At 42.3% G+C, this 16,061-nt stretch overlaps 1 protein-coding gene across 1 annotated transcript in view; it reads right to left on the bottom strand.

Moving 5' to 3' along the window:
* The window catches only part of TAF1 (TATA-box binding protein associated factor 1), a 119,365-nt gene that overhangs the window by 30,844 nt on the left and 72,460 nt on the right, over nt 1–16,061 (bottom strand). The window contains exons 29-31 of the mRNA XM_023508051.1: nt 14,914–15,036; nt 13,659–13,751; nt 13,493–13,577 (exon numbers count right to left, since the gene is read on the bottom strand). Of these exons, the coding sequence (XP_023363819.1) occupies nt 13,493–13,577; nt 13,659–13,751; nt 14,914–15,036 (301 nt within the window). The remainder of the gene's footprint in view (nt 1–13,492; nt 13,578–13,658; nt 13,752–14,913; nt 15,037–16,061) is intronic.

Here is a 16,061-nt window from a genome sequence, read left to right on the forward strand (position 1 = left end):
AAAAAAAAAAAAAAAAAAAAAGGGTCTCCAACTTCAGCTGGACCTTCAAAACCTACTCTGAAATGTTGTCAATTAGTTCCTTTTCTAATTTCCCGTAATAGGCAACTGAAATTTTATCTACATTTCTTTTTAAATTCTTTCTCCCACCACTTCACCTACTTTCAGCCAGAAAGATGCTGTTTCCTACTTTATAGGGAAAGTAAGAGGCTACCAGGCAGAAACTTTCACAATATTTATCTCTCCATTGCTGTAGGGACTTCATATCTTTACTTTTTTTAAACTTTACTCAAATTAATATGAAGGTAAAATACTTAGGTTAAATTATTCTCACTTCTGGGGCAAAGCTCCACCTATAGAAGAGTCCCTCACCCAGCGGGTGTGCCACTCTCAGTGTGCACATTAGGTGAAATCCCACCTCCTGCCCTGTCTCTTGCCATATGTCCTCCATCTTCCCATTTCCCCCGAACTGGACTATAATTGTGTTTTATTGTTCTTAGGAACATGTACCTCTTTTACCTATAAAAAGGTCCCCTCTGTCCAAATGCCTCAAGATACTGAATACCATCATCCTTCTTCCCTTCACAGGCAAATTCCACTCTTCTACTTTCTTACTTTCCACTCATTCACATCCCCTACAGTCTGGCTTTTAATTCTACCACTTTAGTCACTGAAGTAGTTCTTCTGAAGATCATCCTCTTTGCACCTCTCCATAGCACCTGACTTGGCCATTTTCCCTCTCTAAAATTCTCTTGATTTACAGTATATCACCTTTTTCCTGGTTTTTCTACTTTCAATATGGCCACTCCTCAGTATTAATGGGGTATCTTAAATGTTGGAATTTGTCCAATCTATTCTCATCCTACATTCCTTTTCTTTTTTCTGTTTTTTTGAGACAGTCTCACTTTGTCTTTCTCCGTAGCGTGTCATGGCATCACAGCTCACAGCAACCTCAAAATCATGGGCTCAAGTGATTCTCTTGCCTCAGCCTCTCAAGTAGCTGGGACTATAGGTACCTGCCACAATGTCCAGCTATTTGGACAGCTATATGGGGATCTCGTTCTTGCTCAAGCTGGTCTTGAACTCCTGAGTTCAAGCAATCCACCCACTTCAGTCTCCTGGAGTGCTAGGATTACAGGTGTGAGTCTACATCTCTCGCTTTCTTTTTTGGAGACAAAGCCTCACTCAGTTGCCCAGGCTAGAGTGAGTCCAGCTCACAGCAGTCCTAGGTTCAAATGATCAAGTGATCCTCCTGCCTCAGGCTCCCAAGTAGGTAGGACTACCTGTGTCTACCACAACACCCAACTCATTTTGGTTTTTTTTGCAGTTTTTGCCCAGGGCTGGGTTTGAATCTGCCACCTCCAGCATATGGGGCTGGTGCCCTACTTCTTTGAGCCACAGGCGCCGCCTGAGTCTACATCCTCTTTTTTTTTTTTTGAGACAGAGCCTCAAGCTGTCCCCCTGAGTAGAGTGCTGTAGCATCACAGCTCACAGCAATCTCCAACTCTCCAACTCCTGGGCTCCAACAAGTCTCCTACCTCCACCTCCCAAATAGCTGGGACCACAGGCGCCTGCCACAACGCCTGGCTATTTTTTTTGGTTGCAGCCATCATTGTTGTTTGGCGGGCCCGGGCTGGATTTGAACCCACCACCTTAGGTGTATGTGGTTGGCGCTTTAGCCACTTGAGCCATAGGCACTGAGCCTACATCCCTTCTTAAACTAAAGTTATTTTTCAGTTTTTGGGTCACATATAAATCTGATAATAGCTATGATCTTTCTATCCAGAAAAATATACAACCATATTTTACATGTATCAGAGGGTTCAAGGAATGTACCCTACTCCCAATCTAAGCTTATCGACTTTTATTTTTATATGTTGAGGATTTGGAAAAAAGTCTGTATTTACAGATTTCTCTTCTGAGCGAGCTTTGGACCTGTATACAACTACCTACCTACCGAAAGTCTTCACTTGGATGTCTTATTTAAATAAACACACACCAAGTCGAACTCTACCATCTTTTCTCTAAAACCTCTCCTTCTATATTTCCCGTTTTAGTCAATGGCATCACCAGCTGCCCATGTCAGGATTTTGGGTAACATCTGATTTATGCATCCTTCCAAAAGTGAAAATTTCTTTCTTTTATTATTAATTACAAGTATCATGTCCTAACTTTAAAAAATTCAACAAGGAAAAATTAGTTTTTTGAGATAATCTGTCATTTTTCCTCCTTTGCCAGTAAATTAATTTTCCTTTCCTTCTTCTCAAAAACCACTTTTTTTTTTTTTGAGACAGTCTCACTTTGTCAGCCTCAGCCTAGCTTAACAGATTCTCTTGCCTCAGCCTCCCAAGTAGCTGGGATCACAGGCGCCCACCACAATGCCCAGCTATTTTTTAGAGACAAAGTCTCGCTCTGGCTCACACTGGTTTTGAACCTGTGAGCTCAGACAATCCACCCACCCCTGCCTCCCAGAGTGCTAGGATTATAGGTGTTAGCCACCTTGCCCAGCCTCAAAAACCATTTGTTCTTGTTTTGTTCTGACATGTCCTTGAGAATAAGCACCAAACATCGGGTAATAGATTTTGGTGTCCTCGGGTGGGCTCACTGGCTACCTAATGGAATGGCACCCTGCTGAAGAAACAGGGAGCAGACTGGGTCAGAGCAGAGGGTATGCACTGGAAGGAGTGGCTTCTTTTCAAGGTGAGAGAGTATGGGATGGTCCCAGGAGCTGCTGGGGTGTGTTTTAGCTCTGAGGAACTCCCACCAATCTCCCCAAAGTTGATGCAGCTCCCCAGGTTGATGCACCTGTAACCTGAATTAAGGAGAAGGAAACAAATTTGGAAATGGTCCAGACGCCAGGCATTATGATCAAGTTAATTCCCCAGGGTGTACCCTGAGATTCCCCACTTCACCCATTTGGAAGGTTTTCAGAACTTCTTGCTCTGTGGCAGAGCATTTCATCTGAATTTGTTTGAAGGTACCATCTGGGGTATGAGTCTCGTTTGGTCTAGCTGAACTAGGGAGCTCACTTGCAATTCCTTGGGATTGGGGGGGACCAGGCCACCATTTGGAAACAGTTTACCTTTCAGCCCTTCAGGGCATTTGAGGCCATACACAGTCCAAGGTGCCATTTGGGGTGGTGTTTTGTCTTTGTAGATTTCCATTTGTTTGATAGGCCCTGGCATTTTGTGTTGAAAATTCTCTGTATTCTCTGTGCTTATTATTTGTGGGTTCTGTTGCAACATAGAAAAGTTCCATCTAGTCTGGGCGCAGTGGCTCACACCTGTAACCCTAGTAATCTGGGAGGCCAAGGCAGGTGGATAACTCAGAGCTCAGAAGTTGGAGACCAGCCTGAGCAAGAGGAAGACCCCCCATCTCTACTAAAAATAAAAAAACTAGCTGGGCATGAGGGCGCATACCTATAGTCCCAGCTACTTAGGAGACTGAGACAAAAGGATAGCTCAAGCCTAAGACACTGAGGTTGCTGTAAGCTATGATATCACAGTACTATACCCATGGAGAGATGACACAGTGAGACTCTGTCTCATTAAAGAAAAAAGAACTTCCATCTAAAAGTCCTTTGGGGCTCAGCGCCTGTGGCTCAAGCGGCTAAGGCGCCAGCCACATACATCTAAGGTGGTGGGTTCGAATCCCCAGCCCGGGTCCGCTAAGCAACAATGATGGCTGCAACCAAAAAATGGCCAGGCGTTGTGGTGGGCGCCTGTAGTCCCAGCTACTTGGGAGGCTGAGGCAGGAGACTTGCTTGAGCCCAGGAGTTGGAGGTTGCTATGAGCGTGATGCCATGGCACTCTACCCAGGGGGATAGCTTGAGGCTCTGTCTCAAAAAAATAAAAAATAAAAAATAAAAGTCCTTTGGGACCATCCACCCACAAATGGATCAATAAATTGTGGTATATATACACCATGGAATACTATGCAGCCCTAAAGAAAGATGGAGACTTTACCTCCTTCATGTTTATATGGATGGAGCTGGAAAATATTTTTCTCAGCAAATATCTCAAGAATGGAAGAAAAAGTATCCAATGTACTCAGCCCTACTATGAAAATAATTTATAGCTTTCATAGGAAAGTGTATCAAGCTGTCACTCTGGGTAGAGTGATATGATGTCACAGCTCACAGCAACCTTAAACTCCTGGGCTTAAGCCAGGGGTCCTCAAACTTTTTAAACAGGGGGCCAGGTCACTGTCCCTTGGACCATTGGAGGGCCAGACTGCGGGCCCCGGGATGAGTCAGGTGCTAAGCAGGACAGGCAGTGGCAGCAAAAAACACTCAGCGGGCCGGATAAATGTCCTAGGTGGGCCACATGTGGCCTGCGGGCCGTAGTTTGAGGATGCCTGGCTTAAGCAATTCTCTTGCCTCAGCCTCCCAAGTAGCTGGGACTACAGGCGCTGGCCACAACACCTGGCTATTTTGTTGTTGTTGTTGTTGTCATTGTTGTTTTAGCTGGCCTGGGCTGGGTTCAAACCCACAAGCCTCGGTGTATGCGGCCTGCACCCTACCCACTGAGCTACAGGCGCCACCCTGTTTTATTCTTTTAAGACAGAATCTCACTTTGTCATCCTGAGTAGAATGCCATGGCATCATAGCTCATAGCAACCTCAAACTCCTGGGATGAGGTGGTTCTCTTGCCTTACTTTTTCACTTTTAGTAGAGACAGGTTCTCACTCTTGTTCAGTCTAGTCTTGAATATAAGCTGAAACAATCCACCCACCTCAGCCTCCCAAAGTGCTAGGATCACAGGTGTGAGCTATTGCTCCAGGCCCAATGGCTAGAGTTCTAAAGTAAAATCTATTGAAATTTTGCGTGAAAAAAAATTCAAATACCTATGAACAAACAAGTAAAAAGTAAAAATTATCCATTTCTTCCTTTAGTAATTCTGCTCCATGACAACAACTGAGCTAAATAGTAACTCTTTCAGATGGAAAACCTTTCTAGTTCATCAGCCCTCACAGCTCATTTCACTCATTTATGTTACCTGCTGGCCTCTATAGACTCTGAATCTGTGATCCCTTTCTAAATACACTGGTAGGCTTGGAGCCCATAGCTCAGTGGTTAGGGTGCCAGCCATATACACTGGGGCTGGTAGGTTCAATTTTGGCCAAGGCCTGCCAAACAATGACAACTACAACAAAAAAATAGCGAGGTGGTGTGCTTGGCGCCTGTAGTCCCACCTACTTGGGAGGCTGAGACTAGAGAATCAGGTAAGTCCAGGAGTTTGAGGTTGCTGTGAGCTGTGACACCACATCACTCTACAGAGGAGGGTGACATAGTAAGACTCTGTCTCAAAAAAATAAATAAAAAATAAAAATAAATACACTGTTAAGTAACATAGCTCCCAGTAATAAACCTTGACTATCTTTTGCTATTAGCACATACAAACATACCTTTCTTGTTAACTAAATCTATCATTTTGATAGCTAAGCATTATTACCATTATAGACGTTATCATAATTTAACCAATTTCTGTTGTTGAATATTTAGAAAGCTCCATATTTTTTCCTATTACAATGTTGCAAATAACACTTGTACATGTGCCTTTGCAAACTTGGGTGGAATATTCCCTAGAAGAGAAACTGTTTAGTCAAAGGGAATAAACATTTACAGGCCTCCAAAAAGATTCTACTACTTTATGTTTCCACCAAGACTATATGAATGCTTGGCATCATCTTGAATTCTCCATCCTTTATCCATACCCCCAGCTTTCAATCCATTTACGTAGATATCTCCTTAGTATCTTTATAATCTACCCTACCTTTCCACCTTATTACTACTTACCTTAGTTCAGGCTTCAGTATTCCTAACTACTGACTGCATCAATAGTCTCTTCACTGTTCTCCATCTCATTACCCCCAATCCATTTTTCAGATAACTTCTAGAAAGATTTTACTAATTAAAATACCTGACATGTCCTCCCCTTCTCAAGGCTTGGCAAACACATGAGGATTTTCATAATTTGGCCTCTATCTTTATTTATTTATTTATTTTAGAGACAGAGTCTCACTCTACCGCCCTTGGTAGAGTGCCGTGGCATCACAGTTCACAGCAACCTCCAACTCCTGGGTTTAAGCGATTCTCTTGCCTCAGCCTCCTGACAGTTGGGACTACCAGCACCCGCCACAACTTCCAGCTATTTTTTGTTGCAGTTTGGCTGGGGCCGGGTTTGAACCCACCACCCTTGGTATATGGGGCCCGCACCCTACACACTGAGCCATAGGTGCTGCCCCTGGCCCCACCTTTAAAACCTTATCTCTATTAAATTTAGCTCCCACTCTACATTCCAGCCAAACTTAACTATTTGCACTTCCTTATCTAAGGTACTTTCATCACCTACTTTTGCATTTGTGCTTCTGCCTGGAACAACTTCTCCACCTTTTTCTACTTGACTACTTGCTTGGCACAGCAGGTGTTCAGTAATTGGCTATTATATATGTCATCTTTCAAAATTCAGCTCAAAAGACATTTCTTCTAGGAAAGTTCTCTGCCTCCTACACCAGTAAAAACTCTTGGACAACATGCAAAATATGAAAATAAAAAAGGAAAAAATATGAAAACAGAGACAATTTTAACTCTCTCAGAAATAACTGCTATTATCACTTTGATGTATTTCCTTCCAGTGTTTTTCTCCTACATATATACAGGTGTCCATAAAGTTCATGTGCAATTTACAATGTAAAATTATTTTAAATTTCACATGAACTTTCTGGACACCCTGTATATATTTTCAAAAAACATTACCAAGATGACATAAACAATTCTGTTCTGCTTTTCTAACTTAACACTAACATGTTTTGGTAACTAGTTTTCAAAAAAAAGATCTTTTAATCTTTACCTAATAATCTACCATATAAATGACACTATTACTAACTGCTCCCTTACATTAACCATTCAGGTTTATTTCTCATCAATATAAATAACATTACTATCAACATTTTTTTTGTGAGAGTCTCATTATGTTGGTCTGGTGTCACAGTTTAGAGCAACCTCAAACTCCTGGGCTTAAGTGATTCTCTTGCCCCACCTCCCAAGTAGCTGGGACTACAGGTGCCTGTCACTACACTCAGCTGTTTGTTGTTGTTGCTGTTGTTATTGCTGTTTGGCAGGCCAGGGCCAGGTTCAAACCTGACATACCTGGTGTATGTGACTGGTGCCCAAACCACTGAGCAAAGGGAACTGAGCATATTATGAACACTTTTGTTGACATTTTTATAGGATTACAATCTTACCGTGGGCTAAACACTTACATACATTATTTTATTTAATCCTCACAATAACACTTTGAGGGGGAATACTATTCTTATTCTCATTTAACAGTTGGGAAAGCAGAGGCAAAGTTACTTTCCCAAAGTCATATTTTTATTTTTATTTTTTTTGGAGACAGAGCCTCAAGCTGTCCCCCTGGGTAGAGTGCCGTGACATCCCTGCCTCTGCCTCCCAAGTAGCTGGGACTACAGGCACCTGCCACAATGCCCAGCTATTTTTTGGTTGCAGCAGGCCCGGGCTGGATTCGAACCCGCCAGCTCAGGTGTATGTGGCTGGCGCCTTAGCTGCTTGAGCCACAGGCACGGAGACATCACATTGTTACTATTAAGTGGTAGGGTCAATATTCAAATCCAAGTCTACTTATGGATAAAGTATTTGCTCAACTATTTTTAAGTCTCTCAATGTTGCCAAATGGCTTTTCAGAAATGTCTCACAATTTCATATTATCAACAGTGATATGTGAGAGCACCTGCCTCACTGGCACTGAGTACTTCCATTAAAAAGAATGAGCTTGACTGGGTATAGCGGCTCATGCCCATAATCCCAGCACTTTGGGAGCAATGGCTCATGCCTATAATCCCAGCAATTTGGGAACCAGAGGTAAAAGGGTAGCTTGAGACCAGCCTGGGCAACGTGGTCAGAACCCAAACTCTACAAAATAAATAAATGAACAAAATTAGCCAAGTATAAGTCTGAGTTGGAAGGATCATTTAAGTCATGAGTTTGAGGCCGCAGTAAACTATGATCATGCCACTGCACTCCAGCCTAGGGTGATAGAGACCCTATCTCAAAACTAAAAATAAACAAATAAAAGAAGAAGTGCTGGGCACGTTGGCTCATGCCTCTAATCATAGCACTCTTGGGAGGCCAAGGAGAGTAGATTGCTTGAGCTCACAGGATGGAGACCAGCCTGAGCCAGAGTGAGACTGCATTTCTAAAAACAGCCAGACGATGTGGTGGACAGCTGTAGTCCCAGCTACTTGAGAAGCTGAGGCAAGAGAATTGGTTGAACCCTAGAGTTTGAGGTTGCTGTGAGCTATGATGCCACAGCATTCTATTGAAGGTGACGAAGTGAGACTCTGTCTCAAAAAAAGAAAAAAGAAGAAAAAGCTGAGTTTATCTAATAGGTTAAAAAAAGATACCACTATTTTTTTTTTTTGAGACAGAGTCTCTCTATGTCACCCTCAGTAGAGTTCCGTTGTGTCACAGCTCACAGCAACCTTGAAGTTTTGGGCTCAAGCGATTCTCTTGCCTCAGCCTCCCAAGTAGCTGGTACTACACGTTCTTGCCATAATACCTGGCTATCTTTTTGTTGCATTTGTCATTGTTTAGCTGGCCCCAGCTGGGTTCAAACCTGCCAGCCTTGGTGTATGTGGCCGGCACTGTAGCCACTGTGCTAAGGGCGCTGAGCCCTAGCTACTTTTTTTTTTTTTTCAGACAGAGTTGCACTATGTCACCCAGGGTAGAGTGCCATGGAGTCACAGCTCACAACTTCAAACTCTTGGGCTTAAAAGCCACTGGTTCTCAACCTTGCTAATGCTGCAGCCTTTTAATACAATTCCTATGGGTTGCAACCCACAGGTTGAGAACCACTGGCTTAAGTGATTCCCTTGCCTCAGCCTCCCATGTAGCTGGGACTGCAGGCACCCACCACAATGCCCGGCTATTTTTTTGTTGCAGTTGTCGTTGTTTAGCAGGCCAGGGCTGGGTTTAAACCCAGCCCCAGTGCATGTAGCTAACACCCTAACCTCGGAGCTACAGGCACTGAACCATCTCTTTCTATTAATTTGCTTTGATTACTGGTACAATGGAGTATCTATTCATGTCCATTAGCTATTTAATTTTTATCTTCTGCGATTTGTCCATCTCCTCTCTGCTTACTTTTCTATTACCATTTTCTGGGTTTTTCTTGATCTTTCACATAAGCTCCACATACATCTCCCCTATGTTTTTAATTAGCCACCACCAAGACAATCAGCCTTTTCTTTTTTTCTGGTAGGGACAGAGTTTCACTTTATCGCCCACGGTAGAGTACCGTGGTGTCACACAGCTCACAGCAACCTCCAACTCCTGGGCTTAGGCAATTCTCCTGCCTCAGCCTCCTGAGTAGCTGGGACTACAGGCACTTGCCACAACACCCAGCTATTTTTTTTATTGCAGTTTGGCTGGGGCTGGGGTTGAACCTGCCACCCTTGGTATATTGGGCCACTGCCCTGCCCACTGAGCCACAGGCACCGCCCAAACAATCAGCCTTTCTATAACATTCTTGAGTGTTTACCACTTGCTATATATATAGTCTTTTTAATACATCTGTGAGCCCACCTCTATTTATCAGAATTTTAGATGATCAACTTCAGGTGTTTTCAGGAATAATAATGGAGAGATAATTGACCTAACAAGGAATATCCAATGAGTAAGAAGAGCACAGTAATATTACCATGAATACTTTTGTCTACGTTTTTGATTAGGATAGATTAGAAAGTAGATTTTCTCAACCCAACCCAAAAGGAACAAAGATGGAAGGCTCATGTCCTTAATTATATACACACACACATAAAGAAACAAAAAAAAAATGTTCACACATTAAAGGAAGAAACCGTATTCAAATTCTAATACTCAATACACATTGATAACACAAAACGAATATAAGTCACATTTGAGTACCTACTGTAATCATAGAAGTCAAATGTGACTTGAGTATTACAATTTTTTTTAGTATTATAATTTTAATACAGTTTTTCCCTTTCTTAAAATGTATATACACTTTTGGGGCACCCTCTGTGTGTGCATAGGTATATATATTTCAGTCATGTATAGCTGTTCTTTCATTCCTCCATGACATCAAACATTCTGTTCCCTGCCCAGAATGCCCATTTCCTCTGTCTTTCTGGTTGCCCCCTCTTTCACCTCCTCTGTCTAATCCTCTATCCCTTTTATCTGACAAACATAGTCACACTACTTCGGCTGCTAAATATTAAAGGAAAAAAAAATCATACAATCATATGGTTTCTTAGTTAAGACCCCAGTATGCTAGGCAATTCTCTCACATGCCCTTAGTTCTTTCTTCTACTTGCTTAAGGAGTTACATGGAATCATTTTTTCTCTGCTTAATTCCTTCTGGGCTTTCCCACTTACGATAAAGTAAAACCTCTTTAAGTATGGCACACAGGCTGTATGATTTATCTCCTGTCTACCTATCCAAACGCAGAACTGGTTAGTCATTTACCAAGATGTATACTGAACTATAAATCCAATGTCTTTTCTTAAAATTTTAAAATTATTACTATTTTTGTTGTTGTTATACAGATGGGGTGTCACTGTGTGTGCTGGGTTCAAGTGATCCTCCCATCTCAGCTTTCTGCATAGCTGGGACTATAGGCACATATCATGTAAAGCCCTAACATCTTGTTTCTGAAACCTATCATGCAATTTCAGGGATCTGTCTCTTTTATTGCTATTCTATCTAGAACATTTTCTTCCCACACTCTTTCTCTAGCAAATGTCACTGATCGTTTACAACTCAGCTTAAGAAAATCCTCTTCAGATCGCCTGTAGTCTCAGGTACTTGGGAAGCTGAGGCAAGAGAATCACTTAAGCCCAAGAGTTGGAGGTTGCTGTGAGGTGTGACACCACAGCACTCAACCCAGTGTGACAGTTTGAGACGCTGTAAAAAAAAAAAAAAAAAAAAAAAAAAAAAGGCTGAGTGCCTGTAGCTCAGTGAGTAGGGTACCAGCCACATACACTAAAGGTGGTAGGTTTGAGCCCGGCCTGGGCCAGCTAAACAATGACAACTGCAACCAAAAAAAAAAAAAATGGATGGGCACTGTGGCATGCACCTGTGTTCCCAGCTATTTGGGAGGCTGAGGCAAAAGAATTGCTTGAGCCCAAGAGTTTGAGGTTGCTGTGAGCCATGACACCATGGCACTCTACTGAGGGTGACATAACAAGACTCTGTCACAAATAAAAAAAAAAAGAAAAGAAAATCCTCTTCTAAAAAGATTCCTTTATATCACTCTGATTTAGAGACCCTGTCCTATGACACTAATTAAATACTATAACTCTTCTGTTTTTTCAATTAAACTATAACCACTTTGGGGGTGGGGATTATAATTTATTTTAATTTATATTTGTAGCATCTATAAGTGCCAGCACATACAAGGTATTCAATCAATGCTTGCTTAACAAATGACTCATTCGGGAGGCACCTGTGGCTCAGTGAGTAGGGCGCCGGCCCCATATACCGAGGGTGGCGGGTTCAAACCCAGCCCTGGCCAAACTGCAACAACAAAAAAAATAGTTGGGCATTGTGGCAGGCGCCTGTAGTCCCAGCTACTTGGGAGGCTGAGGCAGAAGAATCGTCTAAGCCCAGGAGTTGGAGGTTGCTGGAGCGACTCCGCTGCACTCTACCGAGGGCGAAAAAGTGAGACTGTGTCTCTACAAAAAAAAAACCAAAAAACAAAAAAAAACAAATGACTCATTCAAAACTGAACTGCAGGCTTGGCACCTGTAACTCAGTGGCTAGGGCACCAGGCACATACACCAAAGCTGGTGGGTTCGAATCCAGCCCAGGCCTGCCAAACAATGACAACTGTGAACAAAAAAAAATAGCCAGGCGTTGTGGTAGGCACCTATAGCCCCAGTTACTTGGGAGGCTGAGGCAAGAGAATTGCTGAAGCCCAAGAGTTTAAGATTGCTGTGAGCTAGGATGTCACAGCATCCTACCGAGGGTGACAAAGTGAGACTCTGTCTCAAAAACAAACAAAAAAGTATTTTAAAAAAACTGAACTGCATTAGCTTGTTTATGAAGGCTTCCTTGACTCTCAGGTTAAAGAGTAAGGAGCCTTGCTCTCCTCTGGTACAGTTTGTACATGTACATCCCTCTATTATAGCCCTGATCAAGCTGTATCGTAACTCTTTCCATCAACTGGATTATGAATTGCTGGAGGATACTGACTGTATCATTAGATTAATTAGCTAGAATAGAGCCTCAATTCATATACTGAGTAATACTCCATGCACTAAGGAAGCTGACAGAGGTCTACAACCATACACTAACTGAAGCTTCCTCTGAGAAGTTTGGGCACAGTTGAGTTTTCACACCTCACAGAAAAGCAAGTGATGGCACAAAGCCCTAAGGAATATCCATTTTATTATTACTCTTACCTAATTTTTCTGTGCTTTCCAATATTTCCAAAAGTAAGCATGTGTTACTTTTTCATCATTAAAAGGTAACAGCATGGGCAGCACCTGTGGGTCAGTGAGTAGGGCACTGGCCCCATATACTGAGGGTGGTGGGTTCAAACCCGACCCCGCCAAACTGCAACAAGAAATAGCTGGGCGTTGTGGCAGGCACCTGTGTCCCAGCTACTTGGGAGGCTGAGGCAAGAGAATTGCTTAAGCCCAAGAGCTGGAGGTTGCTGTGAGCTGTGACGCCACAGCGCCCTACCAAGGGCGACAAAGTTAGACTCCCTCTCTAAAAAATCAAACAAACAAACAAACAAAAGAGGATATGTACCTGCTTACAATAAAAAGCAGACGACGTCACTTGACTTTTCTGCTATCATTGCTCAAGGCTAATTTTTTCTTGAGACAGTCTCAAGCTGTCAACCTGGGTAGAGTGCCATGGCATCACAGCTCACAGCAACCTCAGACTCTTGGGAGTAAGCAATTCTCTTGCTTCAGCCTCCCAAGTAGCTGGGACTACAGTTACCCGCCACAACAGCTAGCTACTTTTTTGTTGTTGCAGTTGTCATTGTTGTTTAGCAGGCTGGGGCCAAGTTCGAACCCACCAGCCCCGGTTTATATGGCCAGTGCCCCCTACCAACCGAGCTACGGGCGTCGCCCAAGGTTGCTAAATGTTAACAATGCTAATAACTGGCTCAGTACCCATAGCATAGTGGTTCCGGCACCAGCCACATATACTGAGGCTAGCAAGTTTGAACCCAGGCCATGCCCGCTAAACAAAGATAACTGCAACAAAAAATAGCAGGGCATTGTGGTAGGCATCTGTAGTCCCAGCTACTCGGGAGGCTGAGGCAAGAGAATTGCGAGAGTCTAGAGTTTGAGGTTGCTATGAGCTGTGACACCATTGCACTCTACCAAGGATGACATAGTGAGATTGTCTCAAAACAAAACAAAACAAAAAAAACAATGGTAATAACTAATGTTGGATAGACAGATTAATGGAAAGGGAGAAAAAAGATAAATACCCACCATTGTACTTAACACTGTTGGCCAGAATAAGGTTTACATCATCTAGAAAGCTCTCTCGACTCTGATACTTGTGCTTCGAAATATTCTGTAATGAAAAGAATCACACACTCAGGTACACATACAAAGTCATTTGATTAGAAAAAGGCATTTTAGATCAAACACTCACCTTCCTTATAGTCTCTAAATCCATTGGATTGACAATCACTTTGTAATAATCTGGAACAAACTTCTTATTAACTGGGTGATGAAATGGCCAAGACTAGTAAAAAGAAGACATGGGAAATGAAATGCAACCACTTTTTTTTTTTTGAGACAGAGCCTCAAGCTATCACCCTGAGTAGAGTGCCGTGGCATCACAGCTTACAGCAACCTCCAACTCCTGGGCTCAAGCAATTCTCCTGCCTCCACCTCCTCCCTAGTATCTGGGATTACAGGTGCCCGCCACAATGCCCAGCTATTTCTTGGTTGCAGCCGTCATTGTTGTTTGGTGGGCCCAGGCTGGATTGGAACCCACCAGCTCAGGTGTTATGTGGCTGGCACCTTAGCCGCTTGAGCCACAGGCACTAAGCCTGGAACCACTCTTTATACCAGAAATTTTCAACCTTTGTTGGATCATGAATATTCCTGACAAAAGATATAGACCTTTTTTCCAGCAAAACACTCTGTATATCCTATGGTGCATATTGCAAGGGTACATGTCAAATCTATTAAGAATATAGTATAAACATCTTAACACAATAATTAAGTGAGGTGAAGGCTATGTTAACCAGTTTGATGTAAGCATTCCAGATTGCATATAAAATTAGCACACTGTGCCCCATACATGCGTACGGTTATGATTTAATAAAAAAAATTTTAAAATAAATATATAAATAAAATTCTGTATATAATTTAAGGAGTTCATGGATTCCTTTAAGGGGTTCTGTGCCTTGATAGGATAAGAACCCTTACTCTATCAACAAAATTAAAATTCCCTATTCCTTACTCCCATTCACAAGTGTCATAGAATAACACACTCAGAAAATATGCCTATAAAAGTGTAAAAGGAAAATTCCTGGGGAAGATCATTACAACAACAAAAAAATGAAACAAAAGAAAATAAACACTTGGTAATTATCAAAGTGTCCTTTGTCTAGAAGCACCTCTAAATAAAATGCTTTTCCCATTAGCTGAACATCCTTTCTCTCCAGAGTTATTCAGGAGTATTCAAATACTGAATGCCAGCAAGCAAGCATTCATTTGATTTCAATGATAATACATTCATACACTCAAAAGGTCAAAATTTTAAATTACATACTAGTCTCAATTAAAATATACCATTACTCAGGCTTTCTGACATAACATATACATGCACAATCTATATTTCTTTTCTTTCTTTCCTCTGTATTATCCTCACAATATTTAGCACAGAGACGACTTACATCTGGAACTGCCATCATTTTCTGGGTGACAATGTTGTCCAGAATGAAAGAAAATGCCACTTGGTCATCATCATCCAGCAAGGGGTTAATAGCTTTCTCTAAGCGAGCCAATTTGTCTTCTTTCTAAAACCAAACAAAGCAAAGCCAAGACAGAGATTTTCCCTCAGGTGTGATCACCATTGAAAACTTAAAGATATAAATTAATGTTTAGTGAATATCAAGCTTGCCCCAAAAAGTTTAACACTGATTTGTCTACGCTACAGTTCCAGACAAAGTATCCAGATAAATAACATTCCAATAAAAGGGACAGAAATGACATGTCAACAACTTCTTTTGATATTCTATATTCTATTCTTTTTTTTTTTTTGAGACAGAGTCTCTCTCTGTTGCCTGGGCTAGAGTGCAGTGACATCATCATAGTTCACTATAACCTCAAACTTCTGGGTTCAATCAATCCTCCTGCCTCAATCTCCCAAGTACCTAGAACTATGGATGGCATGCCAGATTGTCCAGCTCATTTTTCTATTTTTGGTAGAGGTGAGCTGGGGGTGGTGGGTAGGGATAAGTAGAGCTCTTGTTCAGGCCAGTCTTGAACTTGTGACCTCAAGTAATCCTCCTGCCCCAGCCTCCCTGAGTGCTAGGATTATAGGCATGAGCCACTGCATGTGGTGTTTTTGTTTTTTCCTTTTTTTTTTTAGAGACAGACTCTTACTCTGTTGCCCAAGGCTGGCAAAAGGGTGCAATCACAGCTAACTGTAATCTCAAACTGCTGGGTTCAAGTGATCCTCCCACCTCAACCAGGGTCCTAAGTAGCTGGGACTGCAGGCATTTGCAACCACACCTGGCTAATTTTTCTGTAGGGACGTGGTCTTGCACTCCTGGTCTTAAGCAACCCTCCCTCAATGCTAGTATTATAAGCATGAGCCATCACATATGGCCCTCTCTACATGTCATTTTTCTGGATCATCAAAAATATATATCCCTGGGGCAGCACTTGTGGCTCTGTGAGTAGGGTGCCGGCCCTATATACTGAGGGTGGTGGGTTCAAACCTGGCCCTGGCCAAATTGCAACAACAAAAAAAAAAAGCTGGGCATTGTGGTGGGTACCTATGGTCCCAGCTACTTGGGAGGCTGAGGAAAGAGAATCA

This window comes from Otolemur garnettii, unplaced genomic scaffold (assembly GCF_000181295.1).
Source record: "Otolemur garnettii isolate 467f Iridium unplaced genomic scaffold, OtoGar3 scaffold00219, whole genome shotgun sequence".
Classification (NCBI taxonomy): domain Eukaryota; kingdom Metazoa; phylum Chordata; class Mammalia; order Primates; family Galagidae; genus Otolemur; species Otolemur garnettii.